At 43.7% G+C, this 23,143-nt stretch overlaps 1 protein-coding gene across 11 annotated transcripts in view; it reads left to right on the forward strand.

The window, feature by feature from the left end:
• The window catches only part of LOC140209876 (SHC-transforming protein 1-like), a 198,664-nt gene that overhangs the window by 92,469 nt on the left and 83,052 nt on the right, over positions 1-23,143 (forward strand). For all 11 annotated transcript variants that reach the window (XM_072278497.1, XM_072278495.1, XM_072278496.1 and 8 more), the window contains 2 exons: positions 6,941-7,004; positions 12,304-12,423. In XM_072278497.1, coding sequence (XP_072134598.1) covers positions 6,941-7,004; positions 12,304-12,423 — 184 coding nt within the window. The remainder of the gene's footprint in view (positions 1-6,940; positions 7,005-12,303; positions 12,424-23,143) is intronic.

A 23,143-nucleotide genomic window follows, 5' to 3' on the forward strand; every position in this document is an offset into this window, starting at 1 on the left:
CTGGGCTGAGAAGTGGCCAGATAAGTGTGAAATGGTTAATATTGATAGGTCAAATATGATGGCAGAATATAGTACAGGTGTCCCCCGCTTTTCAAATGTTCGCTTTACGAAACCTCACTGTTACGAGAAAAGGCAGCGCACGGGAAAAGCAGCGCACGGTAAAAGGCAGCGCATGAAAAAAAATCAGCGCGTGCCCCAAGCAGCCACTCTCCCCTGGATTCAGAATGACATTCTCGCTGGCATTGCTTAAACACATGCCTGTGAGCAGCCGTTAGCAAGATGAGTTCTCAGGTATTGGAAAAGCCTAAAAGAGCTCGTAAGGGTGTTACACTTAGCGTAAAACTAGACATAACTAAGCATTTCGATCATGGTGAACAAAGTAAGGACTAAGTGAGTTTGGCTTGTGGAAGTTGATGAAGATGATGTTGAAGAGGTTTAGCATCCCATGACCAAGAACTGATAGATGAAGAGCTGATGCAACTGGAAGAGGAAAAGATAACAATCGAACCCGAATGAGTAATGATAAAGTACAACTTTAATTTTGAAACGGTACGTCAGTTGCATATTTGCAAGATGGTTTGAGTCCTTACAAGGAACAGTATGATAGAAAAATGCACGAGGCTAAGCAGTCAAGCAAGCCTTCCACATCAGCCACAGCAGGCGATGAACCTCGACCTTCGACATTGAAGCAAGCAGACATAGAAGAAGATGACCTGCCTGCCCTGATCAACGATGAGATGACACCCCAGTGTCCCACCACCCCAAACCCCAGGCCACGGACAGATACCAATTCGTGGAGAACGCAGTGGTAGCCGGGAGGCACACAGCACATCTTTAAGAAAAAAGCCAAAATAAACATGCTGATTAATTAGGTGCCGCCCTGCATGTAATTGTCAGCCCAGATCAGAGGCGATTGCCGATTGCGTCGCCTCTGATCTGGGTCGACATTTACGTGCTTGTTTATTTCGGCTTTTTTCTTAAAGATGTGCTGGGTGCGTCCCGGCTACCACTGCACCACTGCATGCTTCACAGATCAGTATCGGTCTGCGTACCGGAGGGCGGGGGCCATTGCACCACCCAAACTCCGACGAATCAGCCAAACACACCATCATCTTTTTAAATTTACTTCATTTATGTTACGATCCGGACCGTTGACTCCCTGTTTCCCTTTGGTTCCCTGTTTTCCCGTGTCCCTCAGCCTTGGTGATTAGAGGCAATTTACTCTCGGCTGAACCGGTAGTTTATAGTCTCTGGCTTTCAGCTGTTCGGCGCGAGAGCGTCTGCAAAGTCACCAAAGTCACGGCGTGCCAATGTCATCTGGCCGGAGCAAGCCTAGTCTCCGCCCGAAGCAAGTGCCGGTAATTCGCCTTTCCTCACCGGAGCAACCCTGTCAACTTACCCCGCCAAAGCGAGCCTGCAAAGTTTCCTCGCCGAGGTGGGTCCATCAGCTAACCCGCCGGAGGGAATCAAGAACCGCTGTCTACTGTTCCCGGGCCGAGTTGAGAGCTCGCCACTACCTGGTGGCATCCACGTACCGAGTCAAGTCCCGGTGCTGGTGGCATCCAAGTACCGAGTCAAGTCCTGGTCCTGGCCCTGGCAGCATCCAAGTACCGAGTCAAGTCCTGGCCCTGGCGGTCTGTGATTCCTGTTCTACCCCGCTGTCTGTATCCCTTCTTGGCCCCTCTCGCCTCTAGCCCTCGTCTGCAGCCCTCGTCTGCACCTCGGTCTAGTTCTATCGCCGGAGCTAGATAGGTACTGTCTGGTGTTCTTTCATGTTGGTCTTGTTTTGTCCTGGCCTCCGTGGGGTAAGTCAGGCCATCTTGCCATTGCCCCAAGGGGGGTTATGTTTTGTCGTGTCTTGTCCTCACCTCTGTGGGGTAAGTCAGGCTATCTTGCTGTTGCCCCGCGGGGGGCGGTCATGAGTCCTGGCCCTATGTCCTGTATCCAAGGAGGGGTCCCAACTCTGTGTCCTGTGTATGTGTCCATGGTTCCATGTACCTGCTTTCCCGAGACCGAGGCTCTGTTTTTCCCTGTTCCTGCTCTCCCTAGTCCATGTCATGTCCATGCCTGGTTCTAGGGTCCGAGCTCGAGGCAAGACCCAGGTACTGGGTCCTTGCCCAGTCTCTGGCTCGGAGCCCATACCATAGCCTTTTCATGTCGCCTCTAGTTTTGGGATCCGATTCCGAGTCCCAGCCCAGTCCCTTAGTCCCAGCCCAGTCGTAGTCCTGAGTCCTTGTCCAGTTCGCTATTCCTGCTCCTGCCTTGCTCTCCTGGTATCGAACAATAAACTAAATTTAATTAACCTGGGTCCACCCTTGTTCCCAATGCCCCCTGATTGTGACACTCTTAGCCTTTGAGGAGTTGCTTTGATCACTTAATTGCTTCTCCTGCCAAGTAGAGTGACCTCCCTTATCAGGGGTGATATTATCCCACAAGAGCAAAAAAGCCTTCCAGCAATTCAATCTTTAAGTCTCAAAGGGACAATTTTTAAAATTGCTGTGGATGTCTGTATAGGCAGTTGTATTATATAGTATAATGTGTATATATTTGAAATGCATTATATATTGAGTTGGAGTTTAGAGCTAGGCAGGATTGAATATTGTGTATTTAATATTTAAGTAGTATTTGAGTAGTATTGTAAATATAGTGACGTTCGGGGGGAATGTGGTTGACAGCCTGCCCCTGCATTTCTAATGACCAGTACTGTTTATTGTTCTTGTGTTAAAATGCTTTTATGGGATTATAGTGGGAAGTTCCAGTTCATTTATTGTTACATTTTAGCTTGGGTTATACAGTTATTTGCTTGGGTAATTGTGGGTCACCCTAACTGTAACTGGGGTATAGTCACCTCCCCCGTCTGTGTGAGAATCGTTGGGTTCGCTCTCCGGGTCATGGTGCCCGGTCCGTTTGTGTCTATCACAATAAAATGATTGTTGAGTTCAGCAAGATTCCTCATCTGTCATTATGGACCAAATGCTCGCCACAATATATTGATTGATTAAGAATTCTTGTTCGTTTAAATAATTCATAACCACAAAACATAACAGGTGCAGCCTGTGGCTGTGGGATTCATTTTTTTAGGACTCTGTGGTTCACGTTCCATGTGTTTCTGGTTGCTTTTTTTTTTGATATGTACTGTATTGCACAATTTGATTGAGTGTGGAGCTGGCTCTGGCTGAGGCCTGCAGTCATTGACACAGCAGTAAACTGAACTGACTCAGTGGCTGTGGCTCTCGTACCACTCTGAGGACTCTGCAATTTGATGGTTCATATTCTGTGTGTTATTTGTACAACTTGTTTTCTTTAAATGAATCTGTGTTGTTTCTTTCATTCATGGCTACCAACATTGTAGACTGTATACATTTTGATTTTGAAGAAAGTACTTTGTAACTTTGGAGGGTGTTCAGAGACCTGATCAAGTACTGCTGATAATGAATGTACTCTGAAAACATTTCAGAAGTAGAAGATTTAACAACCGATAGGGCATTGGTTTCATTTGATAGGATGGTTAAGGAGGCATATGGTGTGTTGGCCTTCATCAGTTAGGGGACTGAGTTCAAGAGCCACAAGGTTAGATTGCAACGCTGTAAAATGATGGTTAGACCACAGTAAGAGCACTATGTTCAGTTCTGGTTGCATCATTATAGGAAGGATGTGGAAGGTTTAAAGAGATATACCAGCATGTTGCCTGGATTAGAGAACATCTTATGAGGAAGACTGGAACAAGCCATGGGTTTTCTCTTTGGAATGTCAGAGGATGAGAGGTGACTTGACAGAGGTGTGTAAGACTATGAGAAGCATAAAGTGGACAGCCAGCACCTTTTCTCAAGGTGGCAGTAGCTAACACCAGAGAACATCCGTTTAAGGTAAGTGGAAGAAAGTTTAGGGAAGATGTAAAAGAAGGTTTTTTTTACACAGAGCGTGATGGATGTCTGGAACCCACTGCTGGGGGTAGTCATAAAGGCTAATGCAATAGGAACATATAATATAAAAGTCTCTTTGATAGGCAAATGGGCGTAAGAGAAATGGAGGTTTATGGGTTGTGTAAGATGAAAGGATTGATAGTGGAGCAGGTTAAAGATTCCATACAATATCATGGCTGAATGGTCTTTACTGTGCTGTGTTCTATTTTCTTTTGGTGGAAAGCACAGTACAAGGAGATGGTGTTTTCTCCAGCAAACTGTGATTTGTTGAATGTCCAGTTCTTTAAGGGTTCATGGAAACTGATTCAGTGGTAATGTTCAAAAGGAAACTAGATAATTACTTGAATGAAAAAGGGTTATAGGAAAGTGAACCTAATTGAAAAGCTCTGCCAAAGAGTCAGCACAGAGTGAAGTGAATGAGCTTTGTCTGTGACTGTTCTGTGGTTCTGAGTTTCTATAATGTAAAAGGTAAGGATAATGAGCAGGAGAGATGCATTTGCCCAGTCTCTTGTTCTTGCCAGATGATGTTATAGTCATAGTTATAGTCATAGTCATACTTTATTGATCTTGGGGTAAATTGGTTTTCGTTACAGTTGCACCATAAATAATTAAATAGTAATAAAACCATAAATAGTTAAATAGTAAGATGTAAATTATGCCAGGAACTAAGTCCAGGACCAGCCTATTGGCTTAGGGTGTCTGACCCTCCAAGGGAGGAGTTGTAAAGCTTGATGGCCACAGGCAGGAATGACTTCCTATGACGCTCTGTGTTGCATCTCGGTGGAATGAGTCTCTGGCTGAATGTACTCCTGTGCCCAACCAGTACATTATGTAGTGGATGGGAGACATTGTCCAAGATGGCATGCAACTTGGACAGCACCCTCTTTTCAGACACCACCGTCAGAGAGTTCAGTTCCATCCCCACAACATCACTGGCCTTACGAATGAGTTTGTTATACAGTCTATTATTGTATTCATTCATTATTTTTTTAATAAATTTGGAAATGGAATCTGCTCTGTAATGCAAGAAATATTCTTCTAACAGAATAAGGGGGAGGGAGGGAACATCGACTCAGACCATAAGAGGCCTGCGTCGGGCATTTTCATGCCTTACAAGGCGCAGATTGGAAGTCTGTGTCGGGTGCCACTCATCGCACAGACTAGACCAATGTGTGATTAAGTACTTTGCTCAAGGGCACAAAGACGCTGCCACAGCTGAGGCTCGAACTAGTGACCTTGAGGTAACTAGATGAACGCCTTAACCACTTGGCCACGTGCTTCACAAAATAAAAACAGAATAAGTGTAAAGGACAATAATAACATTAATTGAACCTTCAGATACCTGGAATTACTATTTTAAATGCATTAGAAAGTACTTTGTATTCATTGTAATTTTTTGAAAAGAATCCTCCTATAATTAATGATTAGTAGGTAAGGACTATAAGATATAGGAGCAGAATTAGGCTATTTGGCCCATCAAGCCTGCTCCACCATTTCATTATGGCTGATCCAATTTTCTCCTCAGCCCCAATCTCCTGCCTTCTCCCCATATCCCTTCATTCCCTGACCAATCAAGAATCTATCAATCTCTGCCTTAAGTATACATAAAAACTTGTTCTTCACAGCTGCTTATGCCAAATAATTCCATAGATTTCACGGCCTTCTGGCTAAAGAAATTCCTCCTCCTCATCTCTGTCTGAAAGGATGCCCCTCTATTCTGAGGCAGTGTCCTGTGGTCTTATGCTCTCCCACCATAGGAGAAACCTTCTCCACATCCACTCTACCAAGGCTTTTCACCATTTGATAGGTTTCAATGAGGTCACCGCTCATTCTCCGAATTCTAGTGAATACAGACCTAGAGCCATCACTCTTGATATGGCAAGCCTTTCAATCCTGGAATCATTTTTGTGACCCTATTCAATCATATTATGATCACTTTTTCCTAAGGGTTCTTCTACCTTAAGCTCTTTAATCAATTCTGGATCATTGCCTTACCACCACTCATGTGGGTTCAACCACGAGCTGCTCTAAAATAACATCTCATACGCATTCTAGAAATTCCTGTCCCTGGAATCTAGCACCAACCTGATTTTCCCAATCTACCTGCATTTTGAAATCCCCTCACAACCATTCTAACATTGCCCTTTTGGCATGCATTTTCTATCTTGCATTGTAATTTGTAGACCACATCCTTACTACTCTCTGAGTGTCTGTATATCACTCCCATCAGGGTCTTTTTATCCTTGCAGTTCCTTAGCTATATCCATAATGATTCAACACCTTCTGATCTTATGCCACCTCTTTCTAATAATTTGATTTCACTTTTTGCCAACATGCAGTGCCATCCCCTCTGGCTTCCTGCCTGTCCTTTTGATACCCAGGAGTTCTGGAGATTGATGTATCACATACTCTCACTGTCCTCCACAACTGAAACTTCACAATCTCCAGTACAATTGGATCATTTCACACTGATGTTAATGTGCTGAACATTTATTTTGAAAGGAAATTTCATTAAAGTTTGCCAACAGAGGAATGTTGTTGCTGGAAGTAAATATTGTAGGCCTTGAAAGAATTCTAATCAGTTTGTTCTTTCTTTAAATTGAGAATGTAGATGAGGACCCATTGTGCAGAACACCCATGTGCTTGCACAGAAGCTGTTAATCAATAATATTTGTCTAGATGATTAAAACACTCATAGTTAGCATATTTTAAATCTCCTCCAGTTGGAGACTCCTGATTGATCCAAGTAGTTAGCAGCTTGTCTAATGGAGTCTTCTGTTTACTGCTTGTGTCCTGAACCAACCACCATCTAGAATACAGAGCATAGACAGCATAGGACATGGAACAGTAAAGCACAAAATGAGCCTATGGTGTTATGCTGACCTATATAAACCTACTGTACTATCAGCTGCTTTACAACGGATTTCTACAAATTCTTCTGAAGCTTTACATCACAGGTAATTTCATCGTTATTTTTAAGCTTTTTATCAATAATTGTGATGTTTTTTATTCCACAGGGAAGCTATAAACAGAGTGTGTGAGGCTGTTTTAGGCGATGAAGCTGCCATAAGAAAAAGGAAGGTAAATACAGCACAGACATGGTGTATGTTAGACAATTTTTAAACTACATGTACAGATTAAGATTAATATTAAAGTAATACACAACCAAAATCCAGTTCATATTTAATCTAAGTATGTTGCTTCATATATTTTTGTAATTAAGCAACTGATGAAATTCTTTCTATGAATTCTGATCTAGAAGCCAATTGAGTTATTGACGTACAGCGTAGAAACAGGCCCTTCAGCCCAACTTCTCCATCCTGACTGCAGTTGGTCCATATCTCTGTGAATCTTTAAAACACAAGATACTGCAAATGCTGGAATCTGGAATAAAATTCAATCAGTTGGAGAAACTCTAGCGGTCAGGCAACATCTCTGGAGGCAAAGATACCTATTTCCTTGAAAACAATAAGTTAATTCTCAACACACATAAAAGTTGCTGGTGAATGCAGCAGGCCAGGCAGCATCTCTAGGAAGAGGTGCAGTAGACGTTTCAGGCCGAGACCCTTCGTCAGGACTAACTGAAGGTAGAGTGAGTAAGGGATTTGAAAGTTGGAGGGGGAGGGTGGCCTGCTGCGTTCACCAGCAACTTTTATGTGTGTTGCTTGAATTTCCAGCATCTGCAGAATTCCTGTTGTTTGCGTTTTTAAATTAATTCTCAACATCTCTTGACCTTTCAGTTACTCTGGCATGTAATCTTTTCTGCTATTCTTTTTTAAGCTTATCTGCCCCCAAGTTAGAAACTCTGTGTTTTATAGGAGAGTATCTGGAGAGGTTTCATCAAAAATCAATGTAATTCTTCCATCAAAGCTGAGAACTATCTCTCTGAACAGGATATGAGTATCAGTACTTCCTTATATTGTGATGAAAGACCTAAACAAGGATGATTAGGATCCAAATGCTGGAATATCAGAAAGCAAGGATCGAGGCACGGTAAGAAGTTGGAATGAGAAGAGACCAAAACAAAATGCTTGACAATATCTCTCATTAGGCTTACGACTGAGCATTGAAGCTCTGTTCAGGTGCTCTTTAAATACTCGATTCTTGGCATCCAAAACATGATTGCTAATTAGCAGGTTGAACCATTAAAGTTGCCGCACCAGCTATCCATACTCCAGAGAGTTCGAGAGTCTAAATCCTGGAAGCTGGCACAGCTGGGAGTGTCTCATAACAGGACACTGTCCCTTACGGCTGACTCCTGATGGCCCTGCCTGGTTGGAAAGGTGGTGATGGTCATCATGGATGAGAGCTGGATCCAGGATATCTCTTTCAGGCACACAGCACCTCTCTTCCGGTCTGAATCCCCCCAGTCCATGAGGTATTGCCAAACACCCCGAACAGTTCCTGAGTCTAAAAGTCTTCTCACTGTGAAGATGTTCCCCATTAATAAACCTGAGTGGCAGTGGGGCTGATGGTGGTGGGGCTAAGGGGCTGGTGCAGACAGATTTTAATTAAGATATAGGGAAGCTGGATTGATCTTTAGGGTCTTAACGAGCTGCAAGGTGTAAACCACCAGGTTTACTTTTCTCAGGACTTTGAAGGCTGCAGTGAACTTGGACACCAACTTTCTAGACTCTACCCAGAGAGGCAATCATGAGTGGACAGCCAGATTTGTTGCCCAAGCTGCAAAGCAGGTCTCTTTCTTCTTCGGTTTGCCCTGGTTTCTGCCTTCCAGGTAGAAGCCAGTAAAATTTATCTTGCCATAATCCATTTCTGCTTGCAAGGTTGGGTGAGATCTTTGACCACAGGAACCCCAACCTCGGTCTCCTGTTCCGGAAAGTGTGGCAGAGGATAACCAAACTGGCACTCAAAGAGTGAGACCTCAGCTGCCGAATTCTGTAAGGTGTTGTGGGCAACCTCTGTTCACACCAAATGGTCACACCACTCATCCGGTCTTTCTGAGGCCAGGCATCTTAGGGTACCAAATCTTGGTTGGTCTGCTCTTTCTGGCCGTTGGACTGTGAGTGTAACCCAGAGGAAAAACTTGCTGTTGCTCCAATCAACTTTCAGAACACCTTCCAGAAATGTGATGCCAATTGTGGACCACAATCTGAGACAATGTCGACTGGAAAGCCCTGGATCCTTAAGACCTAGTCCAGGATAATTTTGGTTTTCCCCACCGCAGATGGTAGCTTATCCAAGACAATGAACTTGCAGGCTTTCTAAAACCAATCAACAGTTACCATGATGCCAGTCTTCCCCTTGGATGGCAGGAGACCCATAAGAAAATCCATGGAGACTTGCACCCATGGTCTTTCCAGAATCTGGTAAAGCATGGAGGAACCCTTGAGGTCGGGTGCAGGGCTCCATGTTCCAGGCATGCAGCTTGCATGCCTACACATATTGCTGAACCTCTTTCATCATTCCGGGCCATCAATACCTCCTCTTGATAAACTCAAGTGTGCTGGGAATCCCTGGGTGAGTGTTTATTCTCGATAAATGTCCCCATTAGAGTATCTGAGACCGGATGGAACTTGGAATGAGCAGCCAACCCAGAGAACTGTTCTTGGAAATCTCCCCTTGCATTGAATTCCCCAACAAATTGGTGCTACTACTCTAGCTTGGGGCAAAATGGTGGTAGGCTACTCCTCTTGTTCAGGTCCATCAAACAGGCAGGATAAGGCATCTGGCTTCTGTTTTTTTTTTGATCCCGGTCAATAGGTCAGGATGAAATTAAAGCGGTTAAAAACAAACACCACCTGGCCTGCCTAGAATTCTGTCTCTTGGCCTCCTGAATATAAGCCAGGTTCTTGTGATCTGTCCAAATGATAAAAGAATTCTTGTTTTCTCTAGCCAGTGACACCATTCCTCCAAAACTAATCTAACTACAAGAAGCTCCCAAATTCGGATGTCATAGTTTCCCTGTGCCAGGAATAGCTGCCTGGAGAAGAATGCACTCCAATGTCTGAGGCGTCCACCTCTATGATGAAGGGAGGGTTCGGGTTAACAGAAATCAATATGGGAGCTGATGTGAACTGCTGTTTAAGCTCTGCTTCAGCAGTTCAGACAAAAAGGCTCATGGATTTATTACTTAGCTCTGTCAGCAGAGCTGCCACCGAGCTGAAGTTCTTGATGAACTTCTGGTAAAAGTTTGCAAATCCCAGGAATCATTGGACATTTGACACTGGATGGTTGTGGCCTGGATCTTGCTAGGGTCCATCTTGAGATTGCTATTGAAGATGATGAAACCCAAAAATGAAATTGTTGTTACATGAAATTTGGACTTCTCCAGCTTAACGTAATGTCCATGGTCTAGAAGCCTCTTTAGGATACTCTGACGTGGGCGACATGCTCCTCCATGGACTTTGAGAAGATAAGGATATCATCCAAGTAGAAGGCTTGCTTATGGAGAGTATCCTGAAGCATGTCGTTGATAAAGGCCTGAAAAACTGCTGGAATTCACAAGCCCAAAGGGCATAACCAGGTACTCATAGTGCCCTGTCGGTGTCTTCCAATCATCACCCTCTTTTATACAGACCACATTGTACGCAACACACGACTCTAGCTTCGTGAATACTCTTACCCCTTGGAGTATCTCAAAGGCCTATTCATGACTGGAAGGCAGTAGCAGTTATTGGCCATTATGCGGTTTAATCCTCTAAACTCTTTTCTGTTGGCTTTTCCAAGGCGAGAGCATCTTGGAGTCCATGGTGGTATAGAGTGGCCAAGGCCTCCCCATTCCAGCCACTCGCTTGGGCCAAGTTCTGAAATTTGATTCTGTAGTCAGCCACTGACTGCCCATCCTGTCAAATCTTCATCGGGTGGTCCTAGGTTTGGCTGGCTCCAGCGGAGTGATGGAGCACCTTCTTCATGGCAGCCATGAATTCCTCTGAATCCAAGCAAATATCTGATCTGCACTCCCAATGCGCAGTGGCTCAGGCCAGGACTCTCCCAGTCAGAAGACATAATGAAGGCCACCTTTCCTTGCTGCGAAAGGAACTGGGATGACTGGAATTCAAATACTCATGAGCATTGGATGAGGAAGCCCTGGCAAGAACCCCGGTCACCATCAAATCTCTCCAGGATTGGAAGTAGTACTGGATTCACAGAGCGATTGACTGGCTCTCCCAGTGACTCTGACTCCTTTCTTGAAAAAGTTGCAAATGGCTACCTGGAGGCCGTGTATCTCCAGGCTCTGTCTGGAAATCCTCTTACTGTGGTTGGCCACAGTGGATAGAAGACTCTGATACCCTGCTACGTCCATGCTGGCTCAATGGTATTTGTTGAATGATCTTGACAAGGGTGGTTAGGATCCAAATGCTGGAGTAATGGAAGGCAAGGATCGAGACATGGTATAAAGCTGGAATGATAACAGAGCAAAACAAAATGCTAGACGATATCCTCAGTTAGGCTTACGATTGAGCACCAAGGCTCCATTTAAGTGCTCTTTAAATACTCATCTCATGGCACCCAAAACATGATTGCCAATTAGCAAGACAGTCCTGAACCCTTAAAGGGGCTGCGCCAGCTGTCCATACTCCGGAAACTTAGAGCACCTAAACCCTGGAAGCTGACACAGTTGGGAGCATCTTGTAAACATCTATTGAAATAGCACACAACTTTTCCTGATAACATCATTATTATGAATGATATTAAAAGTAGTCTTTGTTTTAAACAGATTAATAAATTATTTGTAGGCCAACATTGCAGACAAGAACATGGTCAATAGCTGAACTGAGGAGTTTCTATGAATCATGAGTTAATTGTTGAATGACAGCATGCTATTAAAAGCTACCTTGTGTTGCAGAAAGGGTCAACCCATCAGACATCACCAGTGCAGCAGAGCCAATTTTTTGAGATAGCTTTGTTGTTCTGGTGGGTTGTTTAAGTAGAAAGTGTTTTAAAAAAATTATTTTGCAGATTTTTACAAGGAATTTGATTTACTTTTCTTGGTTACTGTTGCTATATGAAGGAATTGGGATTTACTTCCAGGCTTTCATCGCTGCCATTCACATGCCATTCCCTGGATAAAGCCAGTGAGCTCCTAACTTCCCACCCCTCAATGCTGAGGAACTCCTTGACTCCACAGCATCACTCCAGACTGAAGCAGAAAACTTGAGGAAAAGGCCATGGCTATGAACCAAATTTTACTGCACTTGGTAAATACCATGCACTTGGTAAATAAAAACTGAGAACTACCACAAGTTCATAGCAGATTACGCAGTGTCTATGGAAAGAAATGATATTGGGTTTCTCTCTGCAGATGCAGCTGATCTGATGATTATTTCCAGCATTTTCTGTTCTTAATACATTTCCAGCTTTTGACTGTTGAGTCAAAATGAAGTGGGAAAACCAATAACCTTGGATTTTTATACTCCAGCCTCCCAGCAAAGAATTGTCTACTGTCTTGGGAAAGAGTAACCTCCAGTTTGCAGGAATGAAGACCATAATGTGCATCTCTACGAGCAGCCTCAGCTTAATGCTCCCAGACTCCAAACAGGTAAGATTTTGTCATGAACCAAGATTCAGAATAATGTTAATATTTGCCGATGATGTGAATTGAATTGTGATATTCAGTGTGAGTTCAGCTATGCTATCTCCCCTGTTGCAGAAATAGTTTTGGAAAAGGTAGTGATTATGCACTACATTTACTGTGTTACCAGTGAGCGTTAAGGCACCAGAGTGTTGTTCAGTCAAAACACTGGATCAGTTCTCATAAATTACTCAGGGAAGTTTTGTCATGAGTCAAGAACATTACCTTCATGTCCTGCTCAACCCCTAATCAGTTTAGAATTTATAAAATGGTGCAATTTCATTTGCATTAAAGTTAATTATATTAATAGTAACTCAAATCTTCTTTCACAATTAATGTGCTGTACTTATGCTGATCTATTGAGAGAGTAGTGGACTCAGCTCAATATAGATCTGTTATTTTTTCAAATATTAACAGTCCATGAAAGAGTGCACCATTGGCTTTAAATTTGCATCACACACCACTTCATCCACATTGGAAAATAATAAAATAATAAAATCTCCATTAGACTTGCCAATTGCTTGCCAATTGTAATTTACTCTACAACAATATTAATTACATTTTAACCTGCACATAGAGTCATACAGCACTGAGGAAGGCTCTTGGGCCATCTGGTCTATGCCAATCAAGACGTTGCATCCAAGCTTGAACCATTTGCAGCATTTGCCCATAACCTTCTAAACTATTCCAATCCATGTACCTGTCCAACTACTGTCTTTTAAAAGTTCTTTTTGTACCTGCTTCAACCCCTTCTTCTGGCAGCTCAATCCACCTCTATACCATTCTTTGTGTAATAAAGAAACCCCTCAAGTTCCTACTAAATCTTTCCCCTCTCACTTTAAACCTAGGCCTCTTCAGAAGCAGTACAGTGCAAGACATAAAAATTATTTCTGTTACAAAAATCAATAAATAGTGAAACAAATGAATAATGAGGTGGTGTTCATGGGTTCATGGGCTGTTCAGAAATCTAATGCCGACAAGAAAGAAGCTGTTGTTAAAACATTGATTGTGGATCTCCAGATATCCATACCTCTTCCCCAATGGTAGTAATGTGAGGAGGTCATGTCCTTGATGACTAACACACACAAAATGCTGGAGGAACTCAGCAGATCAGGTAGCATTTATAGACAGGAATAAAGAGCTTATGTTTCAGACCAAGACCAATTCCTCTAACATTTTGTATACATTACTCTGGATTTCCAGTGTATACAGACTCTCTTGTGTTTATGTCCCTGATGATGAGGGTACTTAATGATGGATGCTATCTTCTTGAGTGTTCTGATCATGTTGAACTGGCTGAGTTTATAACCTTCTGCAGCCTCTTGTGATCCTATGTATTGCTGGTTCCATGCCAGGTTGGAATGCAACCAGTCAGAATGTTCTCCACCATACATCTATGGAAATAGACGAGTGTCTTTGGCGAAATACCAAATCTCCTCAAACTCTTAATGAAGTAGAGCCACTGGCCTGACTTTATCATGATTGCATCAATGTGCTGAGCCCAGTATAGATTCTGTAAGATGTTGACCTACACCTTCTATATCCTTCTCATCCATGCACTTATCAAAACTTCTCTTCAGTGTTGAAAACACCACTTCCACTGGCAGCTCATTCCATACTCTCACCATCCTCTGAGTAAAGAAGTTCCCCATGTTCCCCTTAAATATTTCAACTTTCACCCTTAACCTATGACCTCTAGTTCTAGTCTTACCTAACCTGAGTGACAAAAGCCTGCTTGCATTTACCCTTCAGCATTTTATACACTTCTATCAAATCCTCCATCATTCTCCTATGCTCCACAAAATAAAATCCAAACCTATTCAACCTTTCTCTATAACTTAGGTCCTCAAGTCCTAGCAATATACTTGTAATATTGTATCATTTCTTGATGCATGCATTACTAAATGACAATAAAAGAGGACTACGTGTCTTCATAATCTAAATTTTATCTGCACTCTTTCAATTTTCTTGACATCTTTCCTGCAGGTAGGTGACCAGAACTGTGCACAATACTTAAATTAGGCCTCATCAATGTCAATGTGCCAAAAGATCTCTTTATGACCCCATCTACCTTTGGTACCATATTTAGTATATGCATTCCCAGATCACTCTATTCTACCACACTCCTCAGTGCCCTACTGTTCATAGTGTAAGTCCTACTCTGGTTTGTCCTCCTCACACTTTACTGCATTAAGTTCTATCTGCTATTTTTCAGTCCATTTTCCCAGCTGGTTCAGATCCCACTGCAAGCTTTGATAGTCTTCCTTGCTGTCCACTAAGTCTCCAATCTTGCTGTCACCTACAAAGTTGCTGAACCAGTTAACCATATCATCATCCAGATTGTTGATATAGATAACAACCAGCAAAGGAGCCCACACTGATACCTGTGTCACACCACTAGTCACAGGCCTTCTGTCAAAAGCAAACATCTATTATCACACTTTCTCTTTTCCCAGAAAGCCAATGTTGAATGCAAATTACTACCCCATCCTTAATGCCAAGTGATAGAATCTTCTTGACCAACCTCCCATGCAGAACTCCATCAAAATTCTTGCTAAAGTACATGTAAACAGCATCCACTGCCTATCCTTCATCAACTTTTCTGGTAACCACCTCGAAAAAGATTGGTTAGATATGACCTACCACATACAAAGCCACGTTGACTATCCCTAATCAATCTCAGTATATCCAAATGCTTGTATATCCAGTCCCTTAAAATACCCTCCAATAACTTCCCCACCTCTGACATCAGCCACACTGGCCTATAATTTCCTAGCTTATTCTAAGAGTCTTTCTTAAACAACAGAACGTCAGCTGTCCTTCAAACCTCCAGCACCTCAAGGGCATTTTAAACACCTCTGCTGGTCCCCTGCAATTTCTGCACTTTCCTCCCACAAGGTCTGGGGGAGCACCTTGTCAGGTCCTGGGGACTTATTCAGCCTAAGTTTCCTCAGGAAAGCAAGTACCTCTCCCCTGCAATCTAGATATGGTCTTTGACCTCACTGCTATTTTGCCTCAGTTCTATAGACTCAGTGGCTGTCTCCAGAGTAAATATAGATGCAACAAATCCATCTAAGATCTCCCCATCTCTTTGAGTTCCATGCATAGATGAGCACACCGATATTCAAGACAACCAATTCTGTTCCTTTCTGTCCTTTTAATATATCTGCAAAAGCTCCTGACATTCTCTTTCATCTTGTCTGCTTGAGTAACCTCATGCCTTCTTTTAGTCCTTCTGATCTCCTCTTAACTCCGTTCTTGCATTTCTTAGACTTACTGTGTACAGTATTTCCTTGCTGCCTATATCTGTGATGCAACTCCCTCTTCTTAACCAAGGACCCAAAATTACTCACAAACCAAGGTTCCCCAAACCTGAAACAACACACACAAAATTCTGGAAGAACTCAGCAGGTCAGACAGCATCTATGAAAATGAATGAACAGTTGATGTTTTAGGCCAAGACCCTTCTTCAGGACTGAAAAGGAAGGCGAAAGACTCCAGAAGAAAATGGTGGGTGGAAGGCAAGGAGGACAAGCTAGAAGGTGATAGGTGAAACCAGATGAGTGGGAAAGGTCAAGGGCTGGAGAAGAAGGAATCTGATCGAAGAAGAGAATGGACCATAGGAGAAAGAGAAGGAGAAGGGGACCCAAGGGGAAGTGATAGGCAGGTGAGGAGAGGTAAGAGGGCAGAGTGGAGAATAGTGAAGGAAAGAAAACCTCATTCTGTGAAGAAGGAGAACATCTGTGATGTCCTGGAGAGGAAAGCCACGGATGCAGTGGAGGCAAAGGAACTGAGAAAAGGGAATAGCATTTCTACAGGAGATAGGGTGAGAAGTCAAGGTAACTGTGGGAATCAGTAGCTTTATAAAAGATGATGGTTGACAATTTGTCTCCAGAGGTGGAGACAGAGTGATTTAGAAGGGGAGATAGATGTCAAAAATGGACCAAGTGAAATTAAGGGCAGGGTGGAAGTTAGATGCAAAGTTGATGAAATAGATGAGCTCAGCATGGGTGCATGAAGCAGCACCAATGCAATCATCAATGTAGCAGAAGAAGAGTTGGGGAGTATTCCTGGGGAAGTCCTCAAACATGGACTGTTCTACATTGCCAATGAAGTAGCAGGCATAGCTGGGGCCCATGTGGTGCCAGTGACTACCTCTTGTCTAGAGGAAGTATGAGGAGCCAAACAAAAAGTTGTTGAGGGTGAGGACTAGTTCTGCCAGACAGAGGAAGTGGTGGTGGAGGAGAATTGGTTGGTTCTTTTGTTAAGAAAGAAGTGAAGAACTTTGAGGCTTTCTTGATGGTGGATAAAAATATATAGGGACCAACCATTCATGGTGAAAATGAGGCAGTCAGGGCCAGAGAACTGAAAATTACTGAGGAGATTGAGAGCATGAGAAGTGTCATAGTAGTAGGTAGGAAGAACTGAACCAAGGGGGTTAGAATGGAATTGAGGTATGAGGACAGGAGTTCAGTGGGGCAGTAGTAGGCAGAGACAATAGGCCTACCCAGAAGTCACGCTTATGGAACTTTTGTAGGAGGTAAAAGTAAGCAGGCCAGGTTAAGGGAACTGTGAGTTTGGTAGCAATGAATGGGACAGTTTTCCAGAGTTGATGAGGTCAGTAATGATGTTGAATACAGTTTTCTGCTGGTCCAGATTGGGAGTCCTCTTCAAGGCGTAGGAATGAGGAGGTATCTGAGAATTGCATGGTAGAGATCAGTGTACCACCCTGAAACAGCTCCCCCTTTGTTTACAAGTTTGACCGTGAGGTTGGGATTCGTGTGGAGAGAGTGGAGGGCAGAGCATTCAGAAAGGATAAGGATCAAGGAGGAGAGAGGAGTGCTGTTGATATCTCATCAGCAATTTGAGATTGAAAGATCTAGGGCAGGCATAGAACCAGAATGGGGTGTCCAAGAAGAGGAAGAGGATTGAAGTTGGGAGAAGGTTAATCAATGTGAGGTGTGGAATTCTTGCCAAAGAAGTGGACTCAGAGGCAGAGGTGACAGTAGAAGAGCTCAGCATTTTGGTGGGAGTGGAACTCACTGAAGTGCCAGCGAATGAGGTCTTTGCTGAGGACAGATGTTCCACCTCAGAGAGGGGAAAGTCAGAAGGAACAGTGAAGGCATAGCAAGGAATAGAACTGGGATAGAAGGATAGCAGTGAGTGAAGTCTCAGCCTAGAGATGCTGGTGATTAAGGTCCTGGCTAGAGGCCGCGCAATTTGCACTCTGAAAACATCTAGGATCATAGGTGGTAATGGAATCCAGGTTCGGGATCCACTTGGGGTCATTGGAACCAGGGTTGGCAACAATAGTGCCACCGGTCAGGAAGCATCCTGAGCCATCAGAGTTGGGGATGGAATCAGCGAGATCTGTAGTCTGGTCAAATCGATGTCTAAGCAACAGGGATTGTGGTCTGAAGGCGGGCAGTCTTCTGATCTCTTACTGGATGTGAGAAAGACGAAGGCATGGATCCAGCAGAGGATAAACTGTCAGAGATTTCCATGACAGGTGGAGGAGAGAGAGGCCCAGAGCTGTGACAGACACTGAGAAAGGGCCACCAGGTATCTCCACATGGTGAAAAGGGTGGAGCTGAGAATTCAGAGGGGGAAGCAGTGGGAGAAGCATTCAATCAACCTGAGATCTTCAGTGGGTTCAAACCAAGAGACCTGAAAATGGATCTGGAGCGATGTGGAAAAAGATGCCAGAGAAGACCACTTCCTGGGAAGGATATGTGGCTATGCTAGCGGTTCTAGGTGAGTATATGATTGAAGAGTCAGAGGGCAGCAGAAATGGTGTCTGCCTTACCTTTTATTCTGACAGGAATATATAAAATCTATACTCTCAAAATTTCTCTTTTGAAGGCCTCCCACTTGCCAAGCTACTTCAATCCAATTTTTCTCTTTTTCTTGATTCCAACTCTGGTAAAAAGACTGAGTGCATTCACGCTACCTATAGAACATAGAATAGTACAGCACAGTACCGGCCCTTTGGCCCACAATGTTGTGCCGACCCTCAAGCCCTGCCTCCCATATAAGCCCCCACCTTAGATTCCTCCATATACCTGTCCAGTAGTCTCTTAAACTTCACTAGTGTATCTGCCTCCACCACTGACTCAGGCAGTGCATTCCACGCACCAACCACTCTCTGAGTAAAAAACCTTCCTCTAATATCCCCCTTGAACTTCCCACCCCTTACCTTAAAGCCATGTCCTCTTGTATTGAGCAGTGGTGCCCTGGGGAAGAAGCGCTGGCTATCCACTCTATCTATTCCTCTTATTATCTTGTACACCTCTATCATGTCTCCTCTCATCCTCCTTCTCTCCAAAGAGTAAAGCCCTAGCTCCCTTAATCTCTGATCATAATGCATACTTTCTAAACCAGGCAGCATCCTGGTAAATCTCTTCTGTACCCTTTCCAATGCTTCCACATCCTTCCTATAGTGAGGTGACCAGAAATGGACCACATACTCCAAGTGTGGCCTAATCAGAGTTTTATAGAGCTGCATCATTACATCGCGACTCTTAAACTCTATCCCTCAACTTATGAAAGCTAACACCCCATAAGCTTTCTTGACTACCCTATCCACCTGTGAGGCAACTTTCAGGGATCGGAAAGTTGCACTTTCAGGGTTCGGAAATTGCACCATCTCGGATTGCAAGACCCTGCAGCGGATAGTGAGGTCGGCTGAGAAGATCATAGAGGTCTCTCTTCCTGCCGTTACAGACATTTACACCACACACTGCATCCGTAAAGCAAACAGCATTATGAAGGACCCCACGCACCCCTCATACGAACTCTTCTCCTTCCTGTCATCTGGCAAAAGGCACCAAAGCATTCAGGCTCTCACAACTGGACTATGTAACAGTTTCTTCCCCCAAGCCATCAGACTCCTCAATATCCAGAGCCTGGTCTGACACCAACCTACTGTCCTCTACTGTGCCTATTGTCTTGTTTATTATTTATTGTAATGCCTGCACTGTTTTGTGCACTTTATGCAGTCCTGGGTAGGTCTGTAGTCTAGTGTAGTTTTGTGTTGTTTTATGTAGTTCAGTGTAGGTTTTGTATTGTTTCATGTAGCACCATGGTCCTGAAAAATGTTGTCTTGTTTTTACTGTGTACTGTACCAGCAGTTATGGTCGAAATGACAAGAAAAAGTGACTTGACTTGACTGGACTTGACTTATGTGAGAATGCTGCTTTTGGACTACAGTTCAGCATTCAACACCATAATTTCCTCCAGGCTCGACAAGAAGCTCAGAGACCTTGGCCTTCACCCTGCCTTGTGTTGCTGGATCCCGGACTTGCTGTCAGATCGTCGGCAGGTGGTAAGAGTGGGCTCCCTCACCTCTGCCCCTCTGACCCTCAACACAGGAGCCCCTCAGGTCTGTGTCCTAAGCCCCCTTCTTTACTCTCTGTAAACCCATGACATTGTCACCACCCACAGCTCCAATCTGCTAATTAAACTTGCTGACGGCACTACACAGATTGACCTAATCTCAAATAATAATGAGGCAGCCTACAGAGAGGAAGTCACAGTGGTGTTAAAAAACAACCTCTCCCTCAGTGTCACAAAGACAAAGGAGCTGGTTGTGGACTGCCAGTTGCCCTGGATCTAATGCCTTCAAGCTTTCTGAATGGGCTACCATGGGGAACCTTATACTGTACACCTTACTAAACTCCATGTACACTAGATTCACTGCTCTAACTTCATCAATGTGCTTTGTCACATCCTCAAAGCATTCGATCAGGTTCATCGGGCATGACCTGCCCCTCACAAAGCCATGAATCAGACAGTACCTAATCAAACTATGCTTCTCCAAATGCTCGTAAATCCTATCTCTAAGAATCTTCTGCAATAATTTACCCCCTACTGAAATAAGACTCACTGGTCTAAAATGCCCAGGGTTATCCCCACTTCCTTTTTTGAACAAAGCAATAACATTTGCTTCCCTCCAATCATCTGGTACTAATCCTTCAGCCAGTGAAGACTCAAATATCATCGCCAAAGGTGCAGCAATCTCTTCCCTCTCTTCGACTAGTAACCTTTACTGTCCAAATACTTCAGAGACGAGTGAAGGCCAGGAAGATGGCATTCGACATAGGCCTGTTTTAGCAGTGGGATGAGGTTTATGTGTGCCATGATCAGCCTCTTGAAGTTCTTCATGATGCTGGATGCCACAGCCAATATGTGGAAGTTATTATGGCGCAATATCTTGTTTTTCTTGGTGCTAAGATGATAGTGGTCTTCTTAAAGCAGGAGGGAACAACAGCCTAAAGCAGACAGTGATGAAGGATGTCTCAAAGTACATCACAACATTTAAAGACATAGTCAGGGACAACAATGTTTTCCATAGATACCCCCTCCAGAAGACTGATCTTACATCTGTGATGGTGTTGGTTCAGGTGCACTGGAGGCAGCTGGGTTGGGTAATGGCATAGCCATTCCCATCTGTTCAAAACATGCATAGAATGCAATTGTCATTGTCGTGGCTATCTCTCGAGGTTGAGGATGATGGTCTTCATTCTGTTGATCTACTTATGGGCTCTCAAGTGGCTTATGAGTCCAATCTTGGCTTTGACAATAGACAATAGACCACAGGTGCAGGAGTAGGCCATTCGGCCCTTCGAGCCAGCACCGCCATTCACTGTGACCATGGCTGATCATCCACAATCAGTATCCAGTTCCTGCCTTGTTCCCATAACCTTTGATTCCGCTATCTTTAAGAGGTCTATCCATTTCTTTCTTGAAAGCATCCAGAGACTTGGCCTCCACAGCCTTCTGGGGCAGAGCGTTCCATACATCCACCACTCTCTGGTTGAAAAAGTTTTTCCTCAACTCCATTCTAAATGGCCTACCCCTAATTCTTAAACTGTGGCCTCTGGTTCTGGACTCACCCATCAGCGGGAACATGCTTCCTGCCTCCAGCGTGTCCAATCCCTTAATAATCTTATATGATTCAGTAAGATCCCCTCTTAGCCTTCTAAATTCCAGAGTATACAAGCCCAGTCGCTCCAGTCTTTTGACATATGACAGTCCCGTCATCCCGGGAATTAACCTTGTGAACCTATGCTGCACTCCCTCAATAGCAAGAATGTCCTTCCTCAAATTTGGAGCCCAAAACTGCACACAGTACTCCAGGTGTGGTCTCACCAGGGCCCTGTACAGCTGCAGAAGGGCCTCTTTGCTCTTATACTCAATTCCCCTTGTTATGAAGGCTTTCTTCACTGCCTGCTGTACTTGCATGCTTGCTTTCAGTGACTGATGTACAAGAACACCTAGATCTCGCTGTACTTCCCCTTTTCCTAACTTACTCCATTTAGATAATAATCTGCCTTCCTGTTATTACCACCAAAGTGGATAACCTCACATTTATCCACATTAAACTGCATCTGCCATGCATCTGCCCACTCACCCAGCCTGCCCAAGTCACCCTGCATTCTCATAACATCCTCCTCACATTTCACACATTTCAAAGCCACCCAGCTTTGTGTCATTGGCAAATTTGCTAATGTTACTTTTAATTCCCTCATCTAAATCATTAATATATATTGTAAACAGCTGCGGTCCCAGCACTGAACCCTGCGGTACCCCACTAGTCACCGCCTGCCATTCTGAAAGGGACCCATTAATCGCTACTCTTTGTTTTCTGTCAGCCAGCCAATTTTCAATCCATGTCAGTACTCTGCCCCCTATACCATGCGCCCTAATTTTGCCCACTAATCTCCTATGTGGGACTTTATCAAAGGCTTTCTGAAAGTCCAGGTACACTACATCCACTGGCTCTCCCTTGTCCATTTTCATAGTTACATCCTCAAAAAATTCCAGAAGATTCATCAGGCACAATTTCCCCTTCGTAAATCCTTGCTGACCCGGACCGATCCTATTACTGCTATCTAGATTTGAAAGTTCTTCCGCATTCAGGACAGGTAGTTCCAGCTGGCAGATCGGGCTTTGGTTGTTGCTGCCTCTGTTTCCATTTTCTTCTCTTGTCTTCTAATTCTGCACATCTGTTGGCTTTGAAAGTTCCTTCTCGGATGATGGCTTGCCAGAGTTTACTGTCCTTGGCATTGGTTTCCCAATTATTGATGTTGATGTTACATTTCTTCATGTTGGCTTTTAAGACGTCTTTGAATCTCTTCTGTTGTCTGCCTCTTTTAGGTTTGCCTTCTTTAAGCTGGGAGTAGAAGATTGGTTTCGGTCTTTCATCCAAACAACATGACCATTCCATCTTAGTTGGTTCTTGATGACGTAGGCTTATAAGCTCATGAGAATGGATGTGTTGTTGTCAGCAATGCTGCCCAATTTAATTTTGTAACCTGAAATAGTATGTAAGCACTACCACTGCTGATAGCTGAACTGAGCATTTTGAACTGGTACTGTCTCTCAACATTTCTGTAATAGCTTTACAGTGCTCATATCTTGGTTGCTTGTAAAGGTCAAAGATACCTGATTTAAATGCTGTAGGCCTAGACTTAAATAGGAAGTTGATCACTTGGTTCATCCTTGGTTTCTGGTTTGGGAATATCTGGATTGTCCTCTTGGGTACAGAGTCCTCAGCATGATTGCTGATAAAGTCCATGACGGTAGTGACATATTTATCTAGGCTGGTACAGAATGAACAAGGATAAGGTATGTTATGTAGGACTGGATGTTAATATCCCTTATTTGCACTCCTGAGACATGCTGC

The sequence above is a fragment of the Mobula birostris genome, chromosome 14 (assembly GCF_030028105.1).
Source record: "Mobula birostris isolate sMobBir1 chromosome 14, sMobBir1.hap1, whole genome shotgun sequence".
NCBI classification, from domain to species: Eukaryota; Metazoa; Chordata; class Chondrichthyes; order Myliobatiformes; family Myliobatidae; genus Mobula; species Mobula birostris.